Genomic DNA, 27,220 nt, shown 5'->3' on the forward strand with positions numbered 1-27,220 from the left:
ATTGAGTAATAGCAGCAATTTGACCCGTTTTGTTCTCTGATTCAGTTTGACTGACAGGCCTTTTAGTTTTAAACTGGTTTCCCAGTGGAGCAGCTTTGTCTGTTTCTGGGACTTGAGTCTTTGGCCAGCATTTACCAGGTTTTAACTGGTCGGACTGGATCCTTGCTTTGCATGTCGATAGCCTATTTTGTTTGGCAGGCCTCATCCCTCAGCCTCGGCTTGTTTTGTTTACCTCATCTCGCTGGCCTTAAATGTCCAGGCCCCGCCACTGAAAACGTTTTGTTTCCAAGCTGTTTTGTCTCTGATTAGGAAAAAGCAACACACCAACTGTCCTCTGCGTTTGCTCAGCAACATCTCAGATTTGTGTCTCTGCTAATCACATGCAGTCACTTGTTTCGGCTAAACCTGACAGGGCCCGGTTTGCTCTCCATACAAGAACAGAAAAGAGAAACCTGTTTCCAGGAAAGCGGGGTGTTTCTGATCTGCTCTCTCGCATGACACCGATGATGAAGCGGCAAACTGTTGCTTTGTAGCTGCAGAAACCCTCCTCCACTTACTGTAGAGGGATTTATTGACTCTTTTAGCCGCCTCCTGTATTTTGGAGCATTCATTTTAGGAAAACCTGGCTTGTAGTGTCACGTTTTCTGTCTGCATTCATGTTATCACCCTTGACACTTCCCCTTTTTTAGTACTGTACACACGTTGCTCAGCTGTACTGATGAGACGCTGACTCCAAGTTCTTGTCCTGTTTTTCAGATTGTGCTGTGAACGTTCACAAGAGCTGCAAGTCTCTGCTGGGTGAGTGCACCAGCAGCAAGAATAAGGTAAACATTACACTTCAGAGCAGATAAGAGCATCCAGGCCAAGGTTTTAGCCACATTAGTATCTTAATATCCACATGTGCACAAACACTTTGGGGTTTTGAAATGTGTAGATGCTTCAAAGATGAGTTTTTTTTTTTTTTGCCATTTTATGTTGATGGCATTGTCAAGCAAACGGTATAATTTTTTTATTTGCTGTTGCTTAGTTGATATACTTGATTTGAACTTTAGACTCTTTGCAGGTTATCGCATTTGATTGCAGTTGTTGCTGCTTACTGCGGCCCAACCAGTTACTAGGTTGAGACACCTACAGCCATGTAGATTTGGATTTATTTATATAATAACATCTTCATTTAAAAAACTGAAATTTGTGTTAATATTTAAATTGGTTTGATGTTCTGAAACACTGAAGTGTGACAACCATGCAAACAAAAAAAGGAAATCAGGAAGCAGGCAAATCTTATCACACCTCTGTAGATTATAAAAACAAACCTTTGAATGGGGCGGGTTCATGGTTACATCTTAATGAAATCCATTGTCCAATTCCAGTGTGCATGCCTCCACAAAGGATTATTAACACTTATCTACTGTTTACTGTTGAGTATTGAGTGTGTTTCATAGTTGTGGTATCGAGTTTAAAATCTTAGCATCATGGTGAGCCTAACTCTTTTTTTTTAGTTAGAAAGCATTACAGAGACGCATCTCACCTGTAACCCAGAAGATTTTACTGTATTTTTTTATCTGCAGCAGTAGTACATCTTTGAAACTTTGCATACATTGTTTTGTTCTACTGTACAATCAGTGGTGCCAGTTTATGGAAATGTTACAAATGTGTATTTTGAAGTTTAGCATTCTTAAAGAGGAAATAAAAATCATCTGGTGCAGAGCTGAAAAACTGTGATTTGAATTTGCTCAACAAAAACCCTCCGATTTCTTTTATTGTTTTTGATGTTTTTTATTTTGAATATTTAAAGTGTCTTCCAGTTGCAGTGTGGATTGTTTTGTGAAAAATCAAAGTTTATTAGTCGAACTTGCGTTATTATGTCATTATCAGTATATTACTTGAAAATGTTCTCCAAACATCAATATTATCATTTATCGCAATAATTTCTGCAACAACTTCATCGTCCAGCAAAAATCTGTTATGGTGACAGTGTAGGGAAATGTATTTAATAAATACAGAATATTGATACCAGCCCAAATTTTCATATTGCTGCATCCTTACAAAGATTAGATTCTGGTATCAAATCATGTGACTGTCCTAATTTTCTTCACACAGAGAGATCTCCATTCGAGGGGCAGCGGGTCAGCATCTCCTAGTCTTGGTAAGCAGAATATTTAATTACTGGTGAGGCGCTCAGATTGTCGTGGATCACAGTATTTCTTTAACTGTGACAGAAGCTTTGATGAATGATGGGAGGGTTAAGTTCTAAGAACGGCCAATTAAGGATCCAGCTTTGTGATGTGTGTTTCTGCGGACCCACTGAGTGTGGAGTGGGCAGCTCGGTCTCCCACGGCTGGGAGATAAAAGTGATGATTAGCTATTAAAAAGAGTCGTGTGGTGCAGCTGTTTCTCTTTTCATCTTTATTTAGACATATTTGGCCGTAAACACAGGAGAACGCTAATTGGCAATAAAAACTGATGCTTCTGTTTGTCATTTTTAATTTATGATCACCCGTTAATCCATCCTGCACTGCTTGGCAATAAAAAAAAAGCAAAACATTAACCGTTACATCAGCTCATCTGTTCTCAGAGATCTCAGCCGCTGCTGCTTATTGCACCGTCAGCAGGTGTGAATGCATGTGATTGAACCCGCAGGAGACATGAGGGGCTGCAGCAGCGACAAGCTTTAGTTAATCTCCTGTAGCAGTTGTTATTCCCCTCTGAACAGCTGGAGTCCTGTCAGCCACACCTGATTTCTCCACATGTCCCGCTCGGGCCAATCACTGGCTTGTGCAGGGGGTCGGGAACACGATGGGCAGAGAATTGATGAGAACCGCAGAAACAGAACTTCCTAGAAACGTAAAAAGGACGCACATCTTTCCAGAAGTTACTGCAGGAACCGGGACACTGGGGAGTCTGGGCTGGTTTATATAAGACCGGCTTTTTGATCCAAACTCCTGATTATCTTTGTTTATGTCCCTTACTAAGACGTCAACCTGGAATTGAAATTTAAGAGACGTTTGTAATGGATCTTACGGTTGCCAAAGAAGCAGGAAAAACAGTGAGGGCCTCTAAAGGTGCCTCCAAAACCGCCAGGGCGTCTTCCCCATCTTTCTCCGCCTCGTCGTGGGGTCTTTCTGGACGTGTAGGCGTGCGGGTTCTGATGCACCGCGACATGATCACCTGCCGGTTCTACCGATCCCCGCCTCGATCTTGGCTGAAAAAATACTGGGGCCAACTCGGGAAGGATTCGAACAAGTCGCCGTCTTTGACACTTCGCTGGTCATCTTCTCCTTTCTCACTGTCCTCTCCTCGTTTGTCCCCATGTCCCTCCTCCATCCAGTCTCACTTTCTCCGATCACCTGTGTCTCGTCTCTCTTTCCCAGCGCTGAAAGACCGGGACAGGGAGAAAGATCAGGCAGGCAGAGATTCGGCTCAAGCTGCGAATGGCCACAGAGGGTTTCCCGGCGTCCCAGGCATGACCGTTAGCTCGTTTGGAGCCAGCACTCAGCCTTCAGCCAGCCTCAGCAGCAGCTTCGCCGCAGCCCCCGCCTGCAGCGTCGGCCCCAGCCTCCGTCACCACAGCAGCTCCGGGTGGGTACCATGACAACAATAATTTCTCTAGGTGATGTAAAGATTTTTTTTCATGAAATGAAAAGTTTGTGTGTGAAAGATTATTCATTCAGTAGAGATGCAGGAATTGCAAACTAAATTTTCTGTAAAATTATTGCAATTTCAAATGTTTTGAAGATCTGCTTCATGTAAATGGAGAAGATTTTAAAATTCTTGTGATTCCAGTGCCTTCATGATATTTAGATGCAAGCTACTTTCTAAAATAGAAACAAAATCTTAAGTCCATACAAGCATCTGTCTTCATGCAATGTGTGTTGCATTAAGTCAGAAATATCTCTGCTTTGGCTTCCTACACACATACAGATTTTTTGGATGGTTTTAATGACTTTTTAAATGAATATCAACACTGAACATTTAGAAACATCTGCTATTATGATATAATTTGCTGAAATCACAAAGATCTCCTAAAAAGGTTTGTTTGATAATACTCCAAGAATAAAAACCTGTGGTGATGCGCTGCAGAGAAACCTTCCTATGATATGACAACAGAACAGTTTAGGGCTGCAGCTAATAATTATCTCAGTAATTAAATATTCTGATGGTTAATGCCATAAAAAAGGCACATTCTTCAGATTTTTTGTTTAACCTCTTAAGCCTTAAGAAATTCATTAACATACAAATAAAGAAATAATTTAATTACTCTTTTCACTAAGAAAATAATCATGTTGTTAATGTAGCATTCCTTTAGCGTATTCTTGATCATTTATAGCAAAGGATGCATCTGCAGCTTAATAAAATACTTCCAATATCAGCATGTGAAAAGCTGAGTCTCAGACTTAACATCAATGCAGTGTAGGACTGATCTGTTGTTTATCTTTTGATCTAAAAGTTTCATAATTGGGAATTTTTTTTGGTTTAATTACTGCTCTGTGTTGTTCTTTCAGAAGATGTTGTTCTTTTTGGGTCTATTCTTGAGCTAACAATTAATTGACTACTAAAATTGATAATTATTTGAACAATCAGTTAATCCGGTTAATCATTTCCGCCCTGGTACATTGTATTGTTTTAAAAATGAAACATAAAGTTTATGCTTTTGGATTGTTCTGTTGCTGATTTTTGGTCGAATAGATTATTTACTCCTTCTTAAAATAATTGATACTGATTTATAAACGTCTAACCTTTGGAAACATTACATAAATGGTAGGAGACATTTTGTTGCATCGAAGCTGTAAATTTGGCTGTTTTCTCTCAGATCCCTCCCCGGGGACATGGATGAGATAGACGCTCTGCGCTCTAAACGCTGCAACGACGACGCCGTTTCTCTCGCACCTTCCATCGCCGAGCCCATCATCGTAGAAGGTGAGCAGACGTTTCCAAAGCGGAGCTGAAGTTTAAATTCATCCGCTCCTCATTTTAGCTTCATTTACTTTGAACCAAATCATCAGGGCTGCGTTGCAGCTTTTACTGACCAGACTGCCCTTTCCAGACTGTGAAATCTTTGCAACTGTTTGTCTTCAGGGAGTTTTCATGAAGAGAGAGTGTGGAGGATGTTTGGCTGAGTCATGACTTTAGCCTCATTAAACCGAACTGTGTGGGAGACATCAGACTAACTGGAGACTGGAGCTCCATGTTTGTTCCAGTGTTCAGTTTTATTGGATTTACTCTTAACACTGAAGAGCTGGATGCTCATCAGCCGCCTTTTTCCCCCCAAATTGAGTGCGTTCCTGAAGATTTATGAGTTTGTAAGGCAGATTCACCGTCTGGTTCCTATGTTGCTCATGCAATAATGTTGGAAAGACTGTAAAAATCCACATTCTGTGAGGAGTAACTGGGTCACATTAGTCATTTTAAAATAATACAAATAAATTCTTCCATTTATCCTTTGCTTTACCTTGTTGAAGAACACAATCCATAACACGTTGCATCATTTCTGCCCTTTCTCTTCAGAAGCTCACTATGCAGCAGTGCGGGCCGACCTGGAGTCTGATGCTCAGGACTTGGAGGCCGACTCCTGGAGCCTCGCAGTCGATCAGCATTATCTGAAGAAACATTCAAAAGACGTGGTGAAGAGGCAGGATGTTATTTATGGTAGGTGTGGGCTCGCTTCGAACTTTGATACTGGTAAATGCTTGGCCATTAATAAAAGCATGAGTCTTATACATGGCCGACTGAGAGGAGCTTTTCTTATAAAAGCAGCACACTGAGTTAAAAACCAGATATTTGTTTGTCTTTTTCCCCCCCTTGTCAAAATCTGACTCCTGTAATCCGCGATTGTCTTCAGGTAATAACGTAATGATTGATTAAATTTGACTTAATTAAACTGCTCCTGAGAGTCTGAAGTAATTATAAATGAATTTGTCTTGTTCATTGTTTTATTATAAACCTAAAATCACAATTTTGTTAATTGGTTCCATTGTATTGAAATTAACTGATCTTATGTTAAAGGGAGGTTATTATGCAAAATCAAACCTTTCTGAGCTTCATTTCATGCTATAATGTTATTCCCTCATCAAAAACACAACAGATTATTTCCCCACGTATTCCTTCCTAAAACCCGACTTTCTTCATGAAGTATTGGTTTATATTGGCACCAACTTCAGAAAAATTCATCTGCATGGAAACGCAATGCTTTGCAGATCATGCGTCATACTAAACAGAACCAATGTGACGTTCTTCTGTAGAGCTAATGCAGACGGAGATGCACCATGTGAGAACGCTCAAGATAATGCTGCATGTGTACATCCGAGAGCTGAAGGAGAACCTGCAGATGGACTCGGGCAGACTGGACTGCCTGTTCCCCCGCCTGGAAAACCTCCTCGACCTTCACACACATTTCCTGTCGTGTCTCAGAGAGCGACGGCGAGAAAACCTCGTCTCGCCCAGCGACAGGAACTACACCATCAATAGAGTGGCAGACATCTTGATCGCTCAGGTATGGACCGGATGCACAGTGGTTATACAGCTAAAGGAGGCACTCAGCGGTCTGTGAAAACGTTTCTCCACTCCAGTCATCCTGTACTTACTGTAGCATTCTCCCTTCACTGCAGCAGATTTCCTCAAATATATTTGATCTCATGAGTGAGGCAGGTTCAGCATGTGACACAGTTTTATCGGCTTTCCTCGGAGCTGAAACAATTAATCTTGATTTTTTTTTTATTGAAATAATCAACTGATTTAGTAGTAAAATAATCCTTAACTGAAGTTTACAGACTCAGAAAAAGGCAATTTATTGAAAAAAACAATATGCATATATATATATATATATATATATATATATAGCATTTTAGATGAAAAATCTTGTCTTTGAATATATAGTCTTTCTCAAGTATCATCGTTTTAGCTATGACAGTTTTAGCTTAATAACAGAATTAATACAATTATGTTAAGCACCTCTTTCTACCTATTTATTAAATGGTTAATTTAAAAAATAACGAGCATATCCACCCTACTGCACTACTGAAGCAGAAAAAGATTATTTCAGTATTTATTTTGTATTCTTGTAGCAGCAGATGCATCATTGCTATGTAATTACATTTTAGGCAGTAAAATGTTTTATTATTTAGAAAAAGGGATTAAATTTATTTGCATTTTTCAACATTTTTGTATAAAATAAGCTCAATTGGTTGAAATGAAAAATCTAAAGAATGTGCCATTTTTTAAAATCTAATTGTTAGAATAATCGATTATTAACATAATAGTTAGCTGCAGCCCTAGTTTTGTTTAGGTGTGCATTATTACGCTGCTGCTGACGATGAGTCTGTTTGTTCTCCAGTTCTCAGGTGAAATAGGAGAGAGGATGAAGAACTGCTACGGAGATTTCTGCAGCCATCACACTGAAGCGGTCGGCTTGTACAAAGAGATGCTGCAAAACAACAGAAGGTTTCAGAACCTCATAAGGGTAAGTTATGATGTCGTAGCATTTGCGTTTAGATTCATTTCACTTTTGATTACTTGTGTAGGATGGTGAAAGGTTAATGTTTCTGTGTTTTGTTTGTTTTTCCAGAAAATCAGCAACTTATCCATTGTACGGAGGCAAGGAGTGACGGAGTGTATTTTGCTGGTAACGCAGAGGATTACCAAGTACCCGGTCCTGGTGGAGCGCATCCTTCACAACACTGAAGGTTCAGCTGCAACATGAATACTAATTACCATCCTAGTGAACCTTAGCTAAACAATAGTGGTGGTTTACATATTAAATTCTCTGTCTTCCTGTCTCTAGCGAACACAGAGGAGCACCAAGATCTGACTCGGGCTCTGAGTCTGATCAAAGACACCATCAAAGAGGTGGACACCCTGGTTAACCTGCATGAGAAGGAGTCTCGACTCCGAGATATTCACAGCAAGATGGAGCCGAAGGCGCAGGGAAAGATCAAGGATGGCCGGGTGTTTCGTAGGGAGGACCTGGGTCAGGGCAGGAGGCGGCTGCTGCATGAGGGAACCGTCAGCTGGAAAGCTGCCTCTGGCAGACTCAAAGGTAACATTCACCTCTACGAAATGATCATTGCAGATGGAAAATGAGCAATGCATTACTTGCTCATGATGATGTTCTTGCTTTCTTTACTTTCAGATATCCTGGCTGTACTGCTGTCAGATGTGCTGCTTTTACTTCAAGAGAAGGATCAGAGATATGTCTTTGCTACAGTAGTGAGTGATTTTTTTTTTTTATCATTTCTCAGTTATAGTTCCAGAGAAAATTTTGACAAACCCAATATGAGTATAAACGTGATGCTCTTATAGACTTTTAATCATTTCAAACCAATTTTTTTGTGGATTTTGACCTGTTAATACCTGGTCAAAATTTTGCTTGTAAAAATGTTTTTTCTGTTTTCTTCATATCCCTTTTTTTCGCCTCTTTGTCTTAAATCCTTTCAGGATAACAAGCCTTCAGTGATTTCTCTCCAAAAGCTGATAGTCAGGGAGGTGGCCCATGAGGAGAAGGCCATGTTTCTCATCTGCGCCTCCTCAAACGAGCCAGAGATGTACGAGATCCACGCCGCCTCCAAAGAGGAGCGAAACTCTTGGATAACATACATACGGCAAGCAGTCGAGAGGTAACTGGAGTTATACAGGGGACTTACAAACACAGTTGAGGTAAGAAAAAAATTATCTGAAATTTTATTGAGCGGTCTTTGTGTCCCTCGCTCGGTTAGCTGCCCTCAATCAGAGGAGAGGCTGTTCAGTGAGGAAGAGGAGGCTCAAGCTGCAAGGCTTCGAGAATATCAAGGTAACTTCTGATCACAAATGATATTTATGTCCACTAGGAGGTGCTGATGTGCCACATTGAAACAATTGCAGGTTTAGTTTATTGATGGAGAATCTTAGCAGTTTATACTTGCATGCATTTTGCTGAAAAGACTTTACATTTTGATGCCGACTTACAATAAAAAAAAAAAAATTTTTTTTGAAGGTCATGCAGTGGGAATAAGTTCCAGTAAAAATGGAAATATTAGACAAAACATTTAAAATCTAAATATTCTCATGTGAAAGTGGATAGATATATATAAGCTAATTATCTGAATTCACCTCCAACATTAATATTTTCACAAGCAGCTCTACAAATGCTCATATTTTTCTCTTTTGAATAAGTTGCAGATCATTTTTTTGCCTGATGACTCTAATTCTGTGTCACGTTTTGGCCTTTAGAGCGCCTGAGCCAGAAGGACGCGGTGATCGCTCAGGCTCTCACCGAAAAACTGCAGCTGTTTGCAGAGATGGCGGAGTCCGTGGCCGGTCTGGAGGACACGGCGTCTCGCTCAAGGCTGCTGCTCCGGGGCGACGCCTCGGACCACCAGCAGGGGGAGGTGCTGCTCAAAGGAGCCATCACTGAAGGTAGGATGATGCTGCACATCGTGGATAACAATCAGAAAAACTTTCTCTTGTAAAGCACTATTTTGTTCACACTTTGCTTTTACGTTTATGTCATCGCATATCTCAGGTTCTTTGTTTTCTTACCTACTGTTAAACTTTAGTGGAGAACCTGCAGAACTTGTTGCAGGCTGGCGTGAGGGAAGAGGCTCAGGAAACACGGGCGGAGGACGGGAGCGGTTCTGGGGTTCTGCCCAGGAGAGCGGGGACATTCGGAGGCTATGACAGCAGTCCCGTCATCCTCTCTAAGAGTGAGTCCAAGACTGCCTTCACTCTAATCAAATTTTATTTCTAAAAGAAATCACATGCAATGTATGTATACACGCAGAATCTGTGTAGCTGTCAGATAAATGTTTCCATCGCCGCGTATCGACATGTGCTTGTGTCTGTGCCAGACGGCAGCTTCTCTGGGAACAGAGACAGGAGCCAAAGAGCCAGCTCCGACCCTCAGCTCAAAGGCCTCTGTGGAAGCCACACCCTGGAACAGACGGTAGGGGCTAAACAAGTTCACACACACAAGGTGTTTTGAGATTCATCAGTCTTATTTCCAATAAGAAATGCAAACCAAATCATCTGGAAAGTTTTCTTTTTCTTGTATTTTCTGGAATATTGTATATTGCAGGTCTCTCTGTGTTTTTTTATGAATAGATAAAATCTTGATCAACATCATCCTGGGAACATTCAGTTAATCCTGGTCCTTGAGAACTATCAGCCAGCCTAAATATAGCCACGTGTTGGTGACTGGAGCTCTGTTTGTGGAACAAAAGCCAAACCAACAGAGATGGAAATAATCCAGACAAATATTTGATCTGAACTCCACTCCACTAAATAGTGTTGCCTTTTTAATTACGATTTAACCTGAACATCAACACTGCTACAATCATTATTAGGAGCGCTGAAGGGGATCATCTCTCTTACACAACTTCAAGCTCAAATCTAAGATTTTTATCATAAATAAAGAATCGTAGGTGTTGTTCCTCCTTCCATAATTCAGCAGGAGTTCAGGTCATTGCCCGTCTAACTCGTATGAACCTGAATGAATGATTTAAACCACAGAATGTAAACACTACTTCTGCTTTCATATTTAATTCCACTGCATTCAAGCGCCGACACAACAGATGGTTATGGCTGGAACTCGTGAACCCATTATTACGACCAAAATAAACGGTTTAAATCATAACATGAAGAACGCCTTATTAGATTTTTCTACTTTGACGCATTTGCAATGAGTCTTTTTGTTTTTTTTAGAAAATAAAAAAATGCTTTTCACAGCTTCTGGCCTTTTTTTTTTTTAAATTTCCTTTTCTACCATCACTGACTTGTGGTCTCTTTGTGCTTCACTTCGTGTGTCAGGTGGATCAGAGCTGCTCCTCTCCTCCGAGATGGAACCGGATCTGGTCCGACTCTTTCCCCGAAGCTGAGGTGACCTTTTTGTAAATCTGAACTGCTGGAGTTTTATTTTTCTTGTTTCTTATTTGAACAGTGTCTTCATATGATAAAATACTTTATAAAACCAGAAAATTGTGAGAGCATTTTGGTGAAATTAGTTTTGTTTTATAACTTTCTTTTTTGTGTGTGTGTGTGTGTGTGTGTGTGTGTGTGTTTGTTTTTATCCATTTTAGTTCTTTGACAAAGTGTTGATGCTCTCCCAGAGACTTTATAGCCTGCAGGTAATATTCTCTCTACACACTCTGACTCTCAAATTTGTCCAACTCTTAATAAAAAATATAGTTGAGTTGAAATCAGATATTTATATACCCTGTAAAAAGACACAGCCTTTGTTTTCCTGCTGCTTCAGGCTAATATTTTCCTGTATCAGCTCCATTATGATTACCAAAATGATTTCCATTGACTAAATGCTAGAATAGATTTTCTACTTTAAATTTAGACATATAACTTTGTATCTTTTTAAGCAATTTTGGAAATAATGACATTATATCCCTTTAAGCCTCAGTTTGGTTATTTTGAAGCAAATCTACAGATGTATGTTGGAGTAATACCTCAAACACTTAAAGGAGGGACAAACCATTTCTCCAGTAGTAACATAAAAAGACAGATCTTAATTTTTACATGCATCTTAAAGCCATTTCTTCAAAATATGAAGAAAATATTTCACATTGTATACTTTTGTAAACTTTTAAAAATAAATCTTTAATTTGTGTTGCATTTAGCAAAAACAAACAATTTTGTATTATTGCATTTTAGACAAAATCGTTCATGTGTTTGCATTTTCTTATGCATTTCTAATATTATTTAATATAAGCTTAAGAGATTAAATGAAAAATCAAATGGATCAAACAATCTGTTGCATTACCGTCACCACTGCATTTTGATGACCTTGGTAGCTGTGCACTGCTGGTGATGCTTTTTAATTACCATTTGATTCCTGTAGACATAAATTCTGCATTCTTAGAGGGAAATATTCACCTTTTCTGTTAATCTTGCACCTCCCTGTCGTCCTCAGGCCATCGTATCGCAGCAGGACAGTCAGATTGAGCTGCAGAAGGCCTCGCTAACAGAGCGGGTGTCCCTGCCTGGGCGCAACAAAGGAAACGGGCTCCTGGAGCAGGAGAAACAGCGGACTTTAGCCCTGCAGAGAGAGGAGCTGGCCTACCTGAACAAGCTTCAGTCTCAGCACAGGCAGGAGCAGCAGCGCTGGGAGAAAGAACGGGAGCGGCACCGGCAGCAAGTGGAGGCGACCGAGGCCCGGCTCCGACAGAGAGAGGAAGAGTGCAGAAAACTAGAGGTACAAGTTCAACACGCTGCCTTAAAGATACTGAGCACATTTAAATGGGATTTAACGCATGATGAGGGATGAGGGTAGGCTGTAAAGAGCGTTATACAATGTGTGTTTTTGTTAAATACAGGAGCAACTGGCTAAGGAGCAGGAGGAATTGGACAGGCAGAGAGAGACGTATCAGAAGGACTTGGAGAGACTGCGGGAGTCCACTAGAGCTGTGGAAAAGGAAAAGGAGCGACTGGAGTCCCAGAAGAAGATGAAGAGGAAAACAATTGAGGTGAGAAGCCTGTAATGGTAACTCTAATATGTAGACGATATCAACAGGCCAGAAAGGATGTATATACTCATATTGAAAAAAATAGACAATTTAACAAGCACTCAAACTCTAGAGCACAAAGTGAATTGGGTTGTTTTAAATGATGCAGAAAGAAAGTTGTTAGAAGAAATGTTGGCCCTTTACTTTGAAGGAGTTGGCTTACTTCATGTATCAACATCCAGCTGTAGGTGGTCATTAATTATTCGGAGCAGATTCAGCTTCTCACTGTGGGAGAGAGAGAATAAGAGGCAGCAGTCGCTGAAGGAAAGAGGTTTTAATAATTTAAGCAAAAAAGCCACAAAGTCAGAAGTTTTCAACTATTTCTAGCCTCCTACATTATCAATTAGCAAAGTTAGTGTTTCTAATTGTACTTATTATTTCCTACAGAATATCAGGTAAAAGCCTCTGAAGGATTAAGCGCATCATCTTTTTGTCTCCATTCACTTTCACATTTATAAATTTCACTTTATAAATCTGGATAAGTGCAAATAATTGACTATGTAATTAAAAAATGTTCAAGAACCATGAATGCAGATGCATTTTAGGGCCCCATGAAGTTATAAAAAAAAATGTTTGCTTATTTTTGTGTTTTTTATCAGTTCTTTCACCACGTGTTTGTAATCATGTGGTTAAATAAGACTTTAAAATGTACCTCTCTCTAATTACAAAGACATGTAACATGTAATTAGAAGAACAGTTTACCAGATTAATTCAGAAAGTAAACAATCCAAAGATGATCATTTGCTAAAATATAAATGCAAAATTTGATAACGAAGCAGTATTGCTGATAATGATCGGGGTGACTTTCTATTTTGTTTTTATTTATTTATTTTTTTTATCAACAATTGATATTTGTCTTGTAGAGTTTCAAGACAGCCTTCAGTCCAACACTTGGATTTAGAAAGCTGCCATAACAGACTTACAACACTTCACCTAAATCATTCAAAGCATTATTATTTCTAAAGTGCTGTTAGTACTAAATGTTTTTGGTAAACAGTATTTTCTTTCTTCTGAGGTTCTTTGCTGAGCCGGTGGGCTAACGCTAGCTTTCCCTCTCGTCGGTTCTGAGATGACTTGTTGATAGTTCTGCTTATAATATGTTTTCCTTTTAACTCCTGTTATTTACATGCAAACAAAACCTACAGGAACAATTGTTGTTCTGTTTCATAAAATTAGCACTTTGCTTTGGACGTCACAATTCTTTATGTGTGGTGCTGTAGCAGCGTACCGGGCTGGGCTCAGGTCTCTGCTGGTGGTCTGAAGCAGGGCTGAATCCCCCCCTGAGTGAGTTACATCAGAGATAGGTGGCAGCGTCTCAGGGACGCTTCTGCCCCCTGCAGGTCAGTTGCAGAAATAAATAGTATAATCTTCCTTCGTTTGTGGGTTGATGAAATTCATCTCCCTCTTCTGTTATCACCAGAAATTTTGAGAATGTTGATCCGTTTTTCTTAAACATGACACTGGAAGAGTCAGGAAGTGATTTTCAACACTTCAACCAGCAGTGAAGTCCAGAGTGGGGACATTTTCCCATCTTCTCTTCACTCCTCTTGAACAGTTTTGGCCAAAATGGTGTCTGCTTACATCGGCATCAATATCAATGCATCGATTTCATTTTCCTTAAGGTGTGGTATAGATGGGGAAAATGTAGAGAGTAGTCTTTCTTTACATCCCTCTACCTTCTTTCCCCCTGATGGTTTCTTCTAAGCATCTGCTCTTCTGACAGAACAATGTGGGTCGTTGTTTGTCTGTTTCATGGGAGAGCAGTTTTCAGGATGATCCACTGTAATTTCACGCCTGCTGCTCACAGCTCTGTCAAGAAGTCATAGTAAATTTGCCCAATGAAAACTTTGAGTGTTCAGCTCAGATTCTTGTATCACTTAGTCATCGCTCAGTTCATTTGTTCTCAGCTTCTAGTTGCGTTTTATCTCTTCATCAAACGCAGAAACGGTCCAACCAAAACAAAGAGAGCAGTGACATCAGAGGCGGCGTCTCATCCCGACTCCCACGTGATTCTGTCATCAAGAGTCATTTGACAATCTGTTTACTCAAAATAATTCTTACACATAAGACAAAACAGCAAAGGGAGTTGGCAGTGACCAGTCATAACCAAGTTGTGTACCAAGAAGGCTTGGAGCCATAAATTCAACCCAAAAGACAAGACGAGCAGAGAAAGTGTTATTTTTCTTTCTCTGTGTTAATGAGAAAGAAAAATAACACTTTCTTTTTTAGAAATATCAGTTTCACAAATTGAAAAATTGTCTGTTAAAGAATCTCAAATCATCATCAGAACAATTCGATCAGGACTTGTATGAAGGTTAAAAATGACCACTTTCCTATTCACCACACTTTTATAGTTTGAAAGTTATGTACGGACCCTCCGCCCAAATGAGTCCCCATGAGCCGTCTGAGTTTAAACATTTTATTTGTATAAACTCTTTTATCAGCGATTCTGATAAAAGCCTTTTCTTTTGGTGTTGACTGCAGTTTTAGGCTCATTTTAGCATTCAGCATTGTTTTGGTTTTTTATCTGCCACGTTGTATAATGGTTATGTTTTTTTTTTTGTTTTTTTAAAATCTTTTTAGTTCAGGACTATTTATTTACGTAGTGCTAATTCACAACAAGTGTAATCTGAAGGCATTTTTATTGTCAGAAATGTATCAGTGAGAACTACGAACCTTCACTAGAGTGGCATCTGTTTGTATTTCTCCGAAACTATCTGAAAAGGTTGCAACTTTGATTTAAATAAAACGTTTCTGAAATTTGATAAACTGCATATCTCATCAGATTTTTATGCTTTTATCTGGCTTTTGCTAAAGCAGCAGCTCTAAATGTGCTTTCTAAAATGCATTGATACCTAAACTGTAACCCCCTAACGTCCTGCACGTAACATTTACTTTCGTACCGTCGTGTGTTTTGTTGCACATGTCTCGGATGTGGTTCTGTACTTTTTGCTGTGCTCTGGGACATTTCTTGGCTGTGCTTCTGGGAGATTTGGACGTGGCTTTTCCTCCTCCTGCTTCAAACGACATCAAACCAGCTTTTCATTAGCTGGAACCACAGGATCTCTTCCAGGCTCTTCGCCAACCTGATATCATTTGACATTTAATATCCCCCACCCAAAATTAAGTCTCATCAGCAAACCTAGAGCTATAATTAGACCTTGTTTAAAAAAAAAAAAAAAAAAAAGGGGGAAGGATTTCTTTTCCACACGCGTTACTCAACATGTTTGAGAAATAACTCTAGTTGTTGCTCGTCAGTTTTTCTAAAGAATTTCACCTTCAGCCTATATCTCGTTTGATCTCGATTAGGTTCTTTACACGTCTAATTATAGAGGAATTGAGTGAATGTAAAGTAATAAAATTATACATTATTAAGATTTATTGAACTTTTCAGTGTCTAGAGAAATGATATTGACGTAAACTTACTAAAGGAAGAAACTAGGCTGATTACTAATAGACCAAACAATTTGTCAAATATAACGCTCACATTTAAGATGCCTTTAGACAAAACTGCTGAAGTTGTGGGAGCACAAAAATCTGCCAAAGTGTCTCATAAGATGTTGACTCACATTTGTGCCCTGAACAAAGGTAAACGATCCCCCTCCATCTGTAACCTCCGTCTGCAGACGTAGTTACAATTCAGTGGCCTGAGTCGGTGCTTATGGCCGCCCTCGCCTTGTAAACAAACACAGATGCCTGTGAGTCACTTTCTCTTGACGAACAAGGAGAAAGCACAAGGCTTTATGAAGCTGTCTGTGTGCACATCCCATCTGTTAGCTGTGCTTTTTGTATAATTTTATTTTATATTTTATAGTATAATTCATTCTTTCAACAAATAAGAGCCATGCCTGAGGATTCATATCGTATGTTTTATATAGTGCTACGGTACAGAAACAAACTTCATTATGTTGAGAATTTAGATTAGACAAAGTATAATATTTACAGATGTTTTATTTTATTCAGCCTTTATTTTACCAGACGGGACAGATTTTCATCTGGGAGCTGGCAAAAGGCAGAAGCTTATGAGGAAAACGGTAATATGAGCCGACATTTAAACAGCAACAGATAAAACGGTATAAAGCTCCAATAACTATTATAGTCGTTAAAGAATAGTGCATAATTGTGAAGTAGACGGAAAATGCTGTTCATTCTTTTTTTTTTTATACAAATCAGTCGAAAAAGTGTGTTTTACATTTGTTTTCAACCCTAACAGAGTTATTACATGCAGATCCCTCTGTCACTGCTGTTACAGCTGCAAGTGTTTGAGGTTTTTACCATTTTTGCACGTCCACAGACTTAATTATTTGCTTATTTTTGTTTGCAAAATTGGCCAACCTCAGTCAGTGTTGCTCTGTTGCAGGGTTCAAATGTTTGGTAATTTTGTTTTTGTTGGATCGGTGGGAAAAAAAAAAAAAAAATTTTCTTGTTTCCTCTGGAAAAAAACTTTTTAGCCAAAGTTTCAAACTCTTATGTGCGCACACTCTACGTCTTACAATCAAGTTTAGGTAAGATTTAGGTCTGGAGCTTGTGTGGAAGTAGATCCAAGATTGTTTCAGGTGTTAAGTTTCCACAAGAAAATATATTGTGCATTGTCAGTATGGATGTGGTTGATTTATGAGAATCCATGAAGCCTTCAGGATGAGGCGCTGTGTAATTAGCCAGTCCAAACCTGCCATCATCAGGCGTTCAGTCCCGTTTACGAGCTGTCAGTCAGAACTCCTTGTGCCATGTGGCCTCTTACATGAATATCCGTTTATGTCATTAAAGCTGTTTGCCTTGTTCTAGGAACAGTCAAACATCTGTGTGTCATGATGAGTGAGTGCTGAAAGAAGGGAAAATGATGGAGGGAAAAGAGGAGGGCAGTGTCAGGGAAGGGATGAAGGATACTTTTCCCACACAAAGGCTTCTGTTTTTCTCGAGTTATTCCAGTTACAGCTGGAGGAAGCATAGTGTTTAAGATCATCAGTCATGTTCCAGGTGGAGGCCGCACCGAGCAGAGCAGATGGAGAGATTCCCCATTTAAACCTAAGCTAGTGCTTCCCTGATCATGGCGACACGGCCCCAGCAGAATCCCCATCCCCAGAAAGCTAAATCAACTCTGTACAGACAGATCACATTCAGAAGTCCTTTTTATAACAATAATTTCATAATACTTGCTGCATTCCTGTTGGTTGTGTGGTAGGCTCCACTTCTCCTTTTCAAAGATGTATAATTGCTCATCTGTTTACAGCCATTGTCAGTTGCGTGGCCAGCAGCAGCTTATTTAGATTTAAAGTGAAAAGACACCCTAAAACGACTCATTCAAGTAAATTCTGACAGCTGTGTGCTACAGAACACAAATGCTGGTGAGAACAGTCTTGCCACGGAGAGCTTTAAAACCCTTGGGTGGATGCTGGTTTGCTGGGTCTTCAAGCTACTTGGCTTAGACCTCCTTCCCCTTGACACACCTTGCAAGGCACCATCATAAGACATGTTTATTTTTTTTTTAGCTTTTGATGCCTTTGCCTAAAGTAAAATAAACATCCTGGGGCAGCGTTGGAAAACCGCAGTGTTTTTGCAAGGAATGAGCTGCTTGATTGCTCTCTTAATTCTCTCTAATGGCACCTATTGGAGGCTTTTTATGGTTCTTGTAACTTAAGATGCTGGATTAGTAACACAAACACTGGCAGAGGCTCTCGGATGCTGAAATCTTCCTGTTTGACTTGATCTTCACATCGTCTTTAGTTCATTCTTGTAATTTTGCAAACAATGCAGGCTGTGTGTTTCGTCCTCTAATGTCACGAGAGCTGTTTCTGTTGCCCTGCTCGTCCTGTCTGTTTTGTCAGACACGCCTTTATGTGCACAGGGACCATTAGTGGTTTTATGTTTCTCATTTCATGTGCTTGTGTGTGTGTGTTTCTGCGGGGGCACACGTTCATGGTCTTTGTGCGTTTTTACTTTAGAGCCTTTGTTAAACTGACTCCTCTGCAGAACGCAGGCGTTCAATGTGTTTCTCATTTCCTCCTTGGCTTATAAATACGGAGAAGTAAACAAAGCTTCATGCTGCTGATTTATAGCCTGTGTCTTCTGCAGACTGAAGAGGCTGTTTTCTTGTGTTTCAGAGTGTTTACAAAACACACACACACACACAGCAGGATGTTTCTCATCAGCTGAATCAGACCACGGATGTAAATAATTTCAGTGTAGAGATCAGTAACCCATCCTTTGAACTAAAGGATGCTGATTCTTAACCCCGTTGAAGCGACTGACCTACTGTCTCCTCTTTCGCTCTAAGGTGGCTCCGATGTCCGGCAGTCTGAATGGGGATCTCATCTCGTCCTCCGGTCTCAGTGGCTCCACCTGCGTCTCCGAGTCGCCCCACTCCCAGAAGCCCGTCGTGCGGGGAAGCCTCTCCGTGGCGCAGGCCGACTACCCCGAGCGGCCCGAGGTCCTGCTCAGGCGGGAGACCGGCTCCTCGACGCTTCCTCTCCCGCTGAAGACGGAGGTGCCGCTGCACCTCTTCAGCACCACCAACCAGCAGCACAAACCGGTCGGGGTGCAGCAGCAGATCCCCACCAAACTGGCAGCGATCAACAGCGGCAAAGGGAAAGGAAGCAAGGGTGGGAAAGCGTCGCATCGCACCGACAGCTCTGGTAAGCAACCAGTGATTTCCATTTACCAGTACAGTACTTCTTCCTTTTTATTATTAGGCCTGTCACAATAACAGATTTTGTTGTTTTCAGACCATTTTCAAGTCATATACTTAAAGCATAAACTTAAATTTCTAACAAACATATCACAATAAATCAACAAGACACTTGAAACGACAAATAAAAATGAATACTGAAAATTGTCCTTAAAAAAGGGCTAGTTGAGACCGATGCACCAGACTAAAGACTCTTTTGTGTTTTTTTTTATTTTTTTATTTTATTTTATTGATCATGCGGTTTATTTGGAAACAAACCCCAGTGTTTAATGGGACAGCATGTGATACTCCAGCAAAATATATATTTATATAAATCTGAACGGCATGCAAGTTTTGAGTTGGTCTTTTTGAAATAATTCCAAATTATGTGAGAAGGAATGTTTTTGAGATTCCTCCCTGCATGTCTGCACTTGTACTGAGCCATATTTAGAGCCTTTAAGACATTTCCTCCTCCTCCTTTTTACTTTGATTCCCACAATAATTATAGAACTACAACTTTTGTAAAATGCATCATTAGATTGTTTTGTTAATTTTCACACATTCCTTAACTTAGACCATTGTACATTTGGTTTTACCCTCAAAATTATTAAAAATTTCCCTGTGGGAAGCTTCACTGCTCCACACGCCTAACACTGCAATCTGCCAACCCTCTGTCTCTTTTTGTCTCTCCGTTTTGGACATCCTCCTCTTAGCCTCGGTGGACATGAAGCAGATGCTCCCCCTGAAACTGTCTGCTAGAGACGACAACGTCCTGAAGGCCAAACGCTCCATCAGCCCCCATCAGCAGTCCCTCCAGTCTCACTCCCTGCATCACCACTCAGGTATCTGTCCAGATAAACACATCTTCACGGCGCCTCATTTATCGAAAACTGGCAAAGAAATCATCATCTGACATGATACCTGTGGATCATGTCAGATGAAACTCTGTGTGAGGTAGATAATTGTGTGTTGAATTTTAAGGTGAAAGAAATCCCATTTTCCATACCACACCCTTGTATATTTATAGTTTTTTGTGACCGCTTTTCTATAACCTGACTTCCTTTTTTTCCTCCTCCTTCTTTTTACAAGGTTCATGGAGGTGCTTGAAATCCTTGAAAAATGCTTGAACTTCTATTAGGTGTTTTGAAGGTTTGGAAAGTGCTTGATTTCTGTAAAGAAAAGAATACCAACACGACGTGGTGGTGGTCCTTGAGTGTACTTGATATTCAAACTGCACTCTTGGGTAATAAAGTGCAATCCAGCGTATGACTAAAAGCCTAATTTTCCCAAGCGATATTTATAATTAAATCCAGATATTTAAAGATGATAAAAAAACATTTTTTTTTTTCTCTGTCAGAAAGCTTGGTGAGAATATTGTTTTAGATTTTTTTTGTAACTTTCTCTTATATTTGTAGTTTAACTCATTCCTGCTGTAGAATATAAAATACTATCACAAAGTATTTATTAACAACACTGAATAGAAACTGTTTTCTTTTGTTCATTTGGACTCCGAAGTGTGGTGCTGGGAAAGTTTCAAAACGTGCCTTGAAAATTCTTGAAAAATGCTTGAATTTTTGTGTGAAAAGTGTACAAACCATTTGTAATAATTTATCACGTTGTTTTATTTTGATTCTATTTGTCTTTTAATTAATGGAAGCGTCACAACAAAATTAAGATGTCATCAAAAGACACAATAAGGGATTGAAACTAACGTTCTCTGCCAATTTTGTGTAATATTATCTTTATGGTTGACTCACCAATAATGATCATTTAATCGTCTCGTGTTAAAAGTACAGAATGACGAATAGATCTGCAAACATTCTCGAGTAAAACTGAGCCGACTGCTAAGCTGCATTTTTCTGCTGCACACGTTTGAACTTTGAAGTTGGTTCTCACGGACACAAACCTGAATGTTCACCTGGGCAAGCGGGACTCCGCCCTGTGGCATTCCTCTGAAAAGCTCACCCTCATGCCGGCCTCGCCCTGTGTAAACACCCATCAGTTTCTCATCCTTCCTTTTGATAAATGGCCGGCTCTTCTGTTCACACACACACGTTTTAATCCTCCTCTCTCACAATCACTTTGAATAAAAATCATTGGGAGGATCTCATGTGATTCTTCAGTTGGGGCTAAGTGGGCCACACAGGGTTTTCTGAAGGGTGTAAAATGACCTCAGCAATTACAAAAGGTATTTCATTAATCTTACTATTGAAAATAAACCTAACACTTTGGGCACTCCATCAGAAATGTAAATATCACAGCAGCGTCTGTAGTTTCAGCGAAAGTGAGGATGGAACATAAAATAGTGTTGAGGTGAGGGACAAATAAATTATTTGTCCCTCACCAGATTCTTTTTGAATTCACAGCATATAAACCTTTTAGAAATGTCATAAATAAGGCTACCAACTTTTGGAAACCGTAGAACCACCTGTACACATTACCTGTACAAAGACTGAAGTAGCTAAGCTAAACTAAGCAAATTTAAAGAAGTTTTAGTAAAAAAAAAAAATCCCTTGGTGTTTCACCTTTGGCGTTGGCTGTCACCATCTACAAAACTGGGAGTTTCCTGTGTTTGTTTACTCAACGTACTAAACTTATTTTTACCTTTTTGATGTTTTTTTTTATTCTAATATTGTAAATCAATAAGAAATGTATATTTGCAGTGTGTCCTTTAGGAATCAAATAAAAAACAAAATGCATTGCTACAAATTTACACACATTACTGAATAAAATATGTAAACCACCAAAATATATTATTTTTTGGCACTACCAGAACTCCATACAATATCTCTTTGATGTGGGTTCCTAGCCACTGATGTTTATACTGCAGCTCTTGGTAATAAACTCAGAAGCTTCCTGCTCAACTCAAATGAGTTTTATCACCTTCTAGTCAAGACTCTGACGTATCCATGGATACCAAATATGTCTATGTTTAACTGAGGGGAAAATAGTCCAAATCTGCCCCTGGTACCGGTTCTGACCAGCTCGGAATATTGCAAACATACTGCTGTTTATGATATCTGGATTAACCCTTTCTTTTCTGCTGGTGTTTTCAGATCAGCTGAGTCCAGAGCAGACTGGATTAGACACGCAGCCCACCTCCTCCATCGGCTCCACCCAGAAGCCCCCCATGCAGGGCGTGCAGCCCCATCCTCCCCCCTCCGTTCATCACCTCCACTCCCAGAGCGCCGACTCCCTCCCGTTCCAGCCCCACCTGCAGCCGCACAGCCTCAGCCAAATCACACAGGCCAACGCCCCGCTGAACGTTCACGGCCTCAGCGTGACGCCGCCCTACAGCCTCCCTGCTGAGGACCTCAACAAGGAGGACGTCATATTTTTTTAAAGCTCCAGCTGCCCCAAGACCGAGCACTGATCCCCCCCAGTCTGACCACAACTTATTGCCGAGGCTCGCGTGGAGAAATTTCCCCCAGCTTTTTATTCGATAGCGTTTGCTAATTCACATTTTAATCCAAGCTGCCTCCAATATTTAATTTAATTCTTAGGTATAAATACTTACAAGTATGGGGTGCAAAGGTGTTCTCAAACAAAGGAGTCCAGCGTTGATTTATTGTTATTTTAATTAAGTTTTATTAATCCAAAGACACAAAACACGTTTCTGAACAGGATCTGACTGAAAGGACAACGGCGAAGGATCGTTTTGTTTTTTTTTTTAATCTAGAAGAAGTTCAGCTTGTGAGAAGCAAAACGTTCAGTGAAGGATATTTACCGCTCTCTCCTGCTGGTCCTGGACCATCATGAAGCTTTTCATCAGAAGTGATCAAAACTCTGCTTGAAGTTTCATCTGCACATTGTAAAAACAAAACAAAATGAAAAAAAAAAACTCCTTTCCAAAATAATGAAGGAACATTTTATGGGGAATATGTTGAAAAATGTTGATTGTACAGCTTTTATGATTGTAAAGCTTAATTGCATTTTTTGGTACTTGTCTTAAATGTGCTTCTTTCAAAAAAAAAAAAAAATCGTAACACCACCAGTCTTATTGCTGGTTTAGAAAGTTGACTAACATTTTATTTGAGCAAAGGCAGGGCTTGTTTTTTTTTTTTTTTTTTTTGGGTAATATGTGTAAAAATATGAAGTGAGACTCAAAGAACACACTTTCCTTAGAAGAGTTGGAGAGTTTTTTTCTTTGTATTCATAACGCTAATCTGCCAATCTTGTTCTGCTTTGGTCAAAATGACGAACCAGAATTGTGCTTATATAAGCGGCGAAATGGCAAAACGTGGTCAAATTTGAAATTTCATTTTAGTTTGTTTCACAGAGGTTGAAGAAAGTAAAAAAGACGTGTTGCAGGTGAAGACTGAATCTGTTTGTTCTGCTGCTCATGTTGAGTTTGCTGTGAGCTCCGTCTGCATGCTGGACTTTAAAAACAAACAATTCTTCAGAATCGGAGGATGAGCAATCAGACGGTGCCCTGCATGGTAGAGATGTTGTGATCATGAGTTAGAGGCTGATTTCCAATCTGATTTTTTTTTTTTTTTTTTAAGCTTGAGGTGCTTGTATTGTTTAATATCTATTCAGATTTCAAGAGGAATATCAGAAGATATTGGGTTAGAATATCTTTTTCTGGCCTTTTTGACATAAAGGAAGCAGATTTAACGTTGATGTAAAACAAGATTTTTCTGTTTCAGACAAAATGATCATGGAGTTTACATTTTAAGCAATCTTATCATTCCATATTATAGGTTATTAAGCATCTTTAGGTATTTAGATCCTTCCATTAGTTAAAATTTCTGAAAGGCCACCGACGTTAATCCAGCCTGGTTAAAAGCTCAAAAGTATAAAATAAATTTCTGTGAGCCCTATGATTCTTCTACCACAGGCGTGTCTGAACATGTCTTCTCTTGACTAGCTTCTTGCATCTCTGTGCTTCCTCTGATTCATTTTTAATCACCTAAGTGGGACCAAAACTCAAGTCGTCTTCACTCGTCAGCTGCGTTCACACTGAAGTGTTGTCACGACAACCTGGTCGCTTTTTATGCATGAAGTTTTCTGCTGGTTGGAAACTCGGACATCAAACTGATCACTTGGTTAAGGCAGATCACCAGCCCACTGCTGGGTGCATCTCTATTCTGGAGTGCGTTTGGAGAACTCGTTTTAAAAGAAGAAATGGCAACGGCTGCCTAAGTTCTAGGAGTTTCTCCTCACTCATTACTCGTGCAAATCAAAACCAGAGCAGTAAAAGGAGACCTAAAGTTTGTATTTTGCAGCTGACTATCAATTTCAAAGTTGATGCACACAACTGTTTTGAGTTTGTTCCACTGGACTCTGGTTCACGTTTAATATTTCATTTGAAGGATTGTGAATGTTAAAAGATGTACAACTGAAATCTATTTGTCTTGAGAAGAAAATGTGGAGGTTTCCATTTTTTTTTTTTTTTTTTTTAACTCTTTGCAGACAGAGACCAAGCTCAGTAGGGTCACCCGGAGCGGCTTATTTTATATCCTGTATATTTTTGTACATACTTTATGTGACCTACAGCATTAGCTGCCCTCTGTTGCTTAATTTGTTCATTTGTCATGAATCAGGTTGTAAAAATCCAGCGGAAGTCTGTTTCTGTGTACACTTTACACACACCCACACACACGCCTGTGTGTAAGCTCACCTGTGGACGCTCTCAGCCGTCGATAAAACTATAATCACACGTTGCTGTAATTTAACTGAAATTGAAGGCATTTTTTTTATTTTCTCTCCTCACTTGTTTTTGTTGTCCGAACTAAACTCAATGTCCGCTGCCTGCTGGCTCTCTGGTACGACTCATGATTGAGGTTTCACCAAGATTATGCATCAGTTAAAAATATAATTGTCTGCTCTTTTTTTTTTTTTGTTCTTGTTTCTTAGTGGTTTGAACCAAAGACATTCGGCTGACTCTGTTCCTCTCTGTGCACACGCACGGAGGATTGAACACACCGTGCACGTTCTGTGGTTATCCACAAGGTTTATTTACTTGCCTATAAAAGAAAATTCTTCAGGGAGTGTCCGTAGCAATTGTTTACAGCATGTTGTAGTCCAGCTCACATCCTGCGTTGGGTCTGGCTTTTGGAAATCGTACACTTCCTCTGCCAGATTACAGATCACTCCTCTTCTACACTGTAGACACGATGACGATGAACCAGCTGAATGTCGGTGGGATCAGTAGGCATGGGTTGGTGTGCTTTATGTTTTAAGGTTTAATTTCTGGTATTGAAGACTAAAATGCAACAGATGTTTCTGTTGCTGCTACAATAATATAGAACATTTTCTGGCTTTATAAGCAACATATTGAGCAGGAATCTGCAACTTGCAACTCCACAGCCAACAGCGGCTCTTTGGTCCTTCCATAATGGCTAAAATAGTGCAGAACCACTATTTTATATAGATGGATACAAAAATGCAGATTTTAACAAGTTTTTTTTTTTTGCATGGAATAAATTCTTCATTGAATTTCCACAACAGAAGTATCTGTAATATTATTGACTCATCATTATAGTGGAAACTGTTTTTTTTTTTTTTGCCTCATTTTCCACAAACATCAACATGCCACCTAAGAAAATGTATCGGTCCTCTTTTTGCAAATGTTTTATAGTTTTTCTTTGTTTTAAAACCTAAAGCCAGAAACAAAATGGTGGTTCTTTAAAAAGAATGACCACTAATTTTCCTACAGCAGATATTCAAAAATTAAGTTGTCCTTTTACCAATGGGTTATGTGACTTTTGTGGCCCTAACGTTTTATATAGCTGGACGAAGGGCAAAAACGACTCCTTAGTGTGTAAAGGTTGCAGACCCCTGATACAGAACAAACACCATATTAGTTTCCAAATGCTGACTGCATTCAAATACTACAAATTTCTGCTTTTTATAGAGTAAAATAAACATTACCAGGTGAAATTGGTTGCTTAGTCAGGCTATCTGCTCAGGTAGCCAGTCTGCTTGTAGCTTCACGACTGTTTAAAACAGCATTATCTTAATAAAAGGCCTGTTAGTGACTTAAATACTTTAGAGAAACAGTTAGTTTAAAAAAAAAATCCTGCTTTCTTTCATCCAGCCAATTAGTAGTGAACAGCAACGGGTGGCTTGAGAAAACACCATCACTCAAACACGTTTTCTGGGATCTCATTGAAAGGAATTTAAGGTACGACGTCAAATTGTAGCTTTTTAAAAAAAAAATTTAAAAGCCTAACTTTATATAGCAGTGATAGCAGAAACCTGCCCATGCCTGGTGCCCCGCATTCTGGCTTTGTCCTCAACTATAATGCGGTATCCTGTTAGAAAATGTTTGTCTGTCGATGTTTCATGTGGTCGCTCACTCCAGGGTACGTTCATAACTGCAGCAGATGGAAGAACTTGTGTAAGAGCACTTTAGCTTTGCTCCAGAGTTTTGCGTCAATCCTCAGCAGGTGCCACTGTTCTGATCAAATGAAGTCTTAAACATTGCATCGCTGCACTCGGACGCTTGGTGTACTTGACTGTTGTATATTTCAGAATGTGGTCAGTCGTGCCACTGTGTGTACGTGTATGTTTTTGTCTGTCTGTGTGTGTGTGTGTGTGTGCTACAAAGCAGAAGAAGCATTTTATGCACACTTGTTGGACCTGTAATATGTAAATAAACACGCAAAATATTTTATTTCCTCTGCCAATTTTACACTAGTCACTTTGGATAGTAGCATACTTGAAGAGGAAAATAAATGATTATAATGTCTGTTGTTTTCTGTAAACTTGTTTGTACCGACACTTATGACATCTGTAGCACACGGCTAAAAAACTGATTTTTGTACTTTTCTTTTTCTTTATCTTATTCACTGCACCACATTAGAGCACAAACCGCTGCCTTAGAGAGACCTAGTAATAAAAATCTCAAATGATCACTTTTGTCTGAATTATTTTTATTAATAAGAGGTGAGGCAGGGCTAGAGCACCCTCTTGTGGTAACTGAATGTTATAAACAGCTTACCTCAACTTTACCTTCACACAACCAGCACTAAGGAATGTCCTATTTCCTTATAATCAAAGATGCTAACAAAATGTCGCATGCTCCGTTGTTACAGAGGAGAAAATTAAATCGCTGAAACCAGATCTTAAC

General features: G+C 39.6%; 1 protein-coding gene across 2 annotated transcripts in view; it reads left to right on the forward strand.

Annotated features, from left to right (window-relative positions):
• arhgef18b (Rho/Rac guanine nucleotide exchange factor 18b) overlaps nucleotides 1–27,005 on the forward strand; it is a 51,213-nt gene extending 24,208 nt beyond the window's left edge. For both annotated transcript variants that reach the window (XM_088005001.1, XM_088005000.1), the window contains exons 10-31: nucleotides 757–824; nucleotides 2,101–2,146; nucleotides 3,372–3,579; nucleotides 4,811–4,917; nucleotides 5,506–5,646; nucleotides 6,240–6,490; nucleotides 7,331–7,456; nucleotides 7,562–7,679; nucleotides 7,778–8,032; nucleotides 8,126–8,202; nucleotides 8,431–8,609; nucleotides 8,709–8,782; nucleotides 9,202–9,387; nucleotides 9,528–9,674; nucleotides 9,819–9,913; nucleotides 10,777–10,845; nucleotides 11,046–11,093; nucleotides 11,888–12,169; nucleotides 12,291–12,440; nucleotides 18,754–19,111; nucleotides 19,857–19,985; nucleotides 22,200–27,005. In XM_088005001.1, the coding sequence (XP_087861127.1) occupies nucleotides 757–824; nucleotides 2,101–2,146; nucleotides 3,372–3,579; nucleotides 4,811–4,917; nucleotides 5,506–5,646; nucleotides 6,240–6,490; nucleotides 7,331–7,456; nucleotides 7,562–7,679; nucleotides 7,778–8,032; nucleotides 8,126–8,202; nucleotides 8,431–8,609; nucleotides 8,709–8,782; nucleotides 9,202–9,387; nucleotides 9,528–9,674; nucleotides 9,819–9,913; nucleotides 10,777–10,845; nucleotides 11,046–11,093; nucleotides 11,888–12,169; nucleotides 12,291–12,440; nucleotides 18,754–19,111; nucleotides 19,857–19,985; nucleotides 22,200–22,486 (3,401 nt within the window). In that variant the 3' untranslated portion in view covers nucleotides 22,487–27,005. The remainder of the gene's footprint in view (nucleotides 1–756; nucleotides 825–2,100; nucleotides 2,147–3,371; nucleotides 3,580–4,810; nucleotides 4,918–5,505; nucleotides 5,647–6,239; nucleotides 6,491–7,330; nucleotides 7,457–7,561; nucleotides 7,680–7,777; nucleotides 8,033–8,125; nucleotides 8,203–8,430; nucleotides 8,610–8,708; nucleotides 8,783–9,201; nucleotides 9,388–9,527; nucleotides 9,675–9,818; nucleotides 9,914–10,776; nucleotides 10,846–11,045; nucleotides 11,094–11,887; nucleotides 12,170–12,290; nucleotides 12,441–18,753; nucleotides 19,112–19,856; nucleotides 19,986–22,199) is intronic.
• Nucleotides 27,006–27,220: the final 215 nt, after the last annotated feature.

The sequence above is a fragment of the Poecilia mexicana genome, unplaced genomic scaffold, assembly GCF_051168715.1.
Source record: "Poecilia mexicana isolate PSO_F unplaced genomic scaffold, ASM5116871v1 scaffold_4, whole genome shotgun sequence".
Taxonomy (NCBI): Eukaryota; Metazoa; Chordata; class Actinopteri; order Cyprinodontiformes; family Poeciliidae; genus Poecilia; species Poecilia mexicana.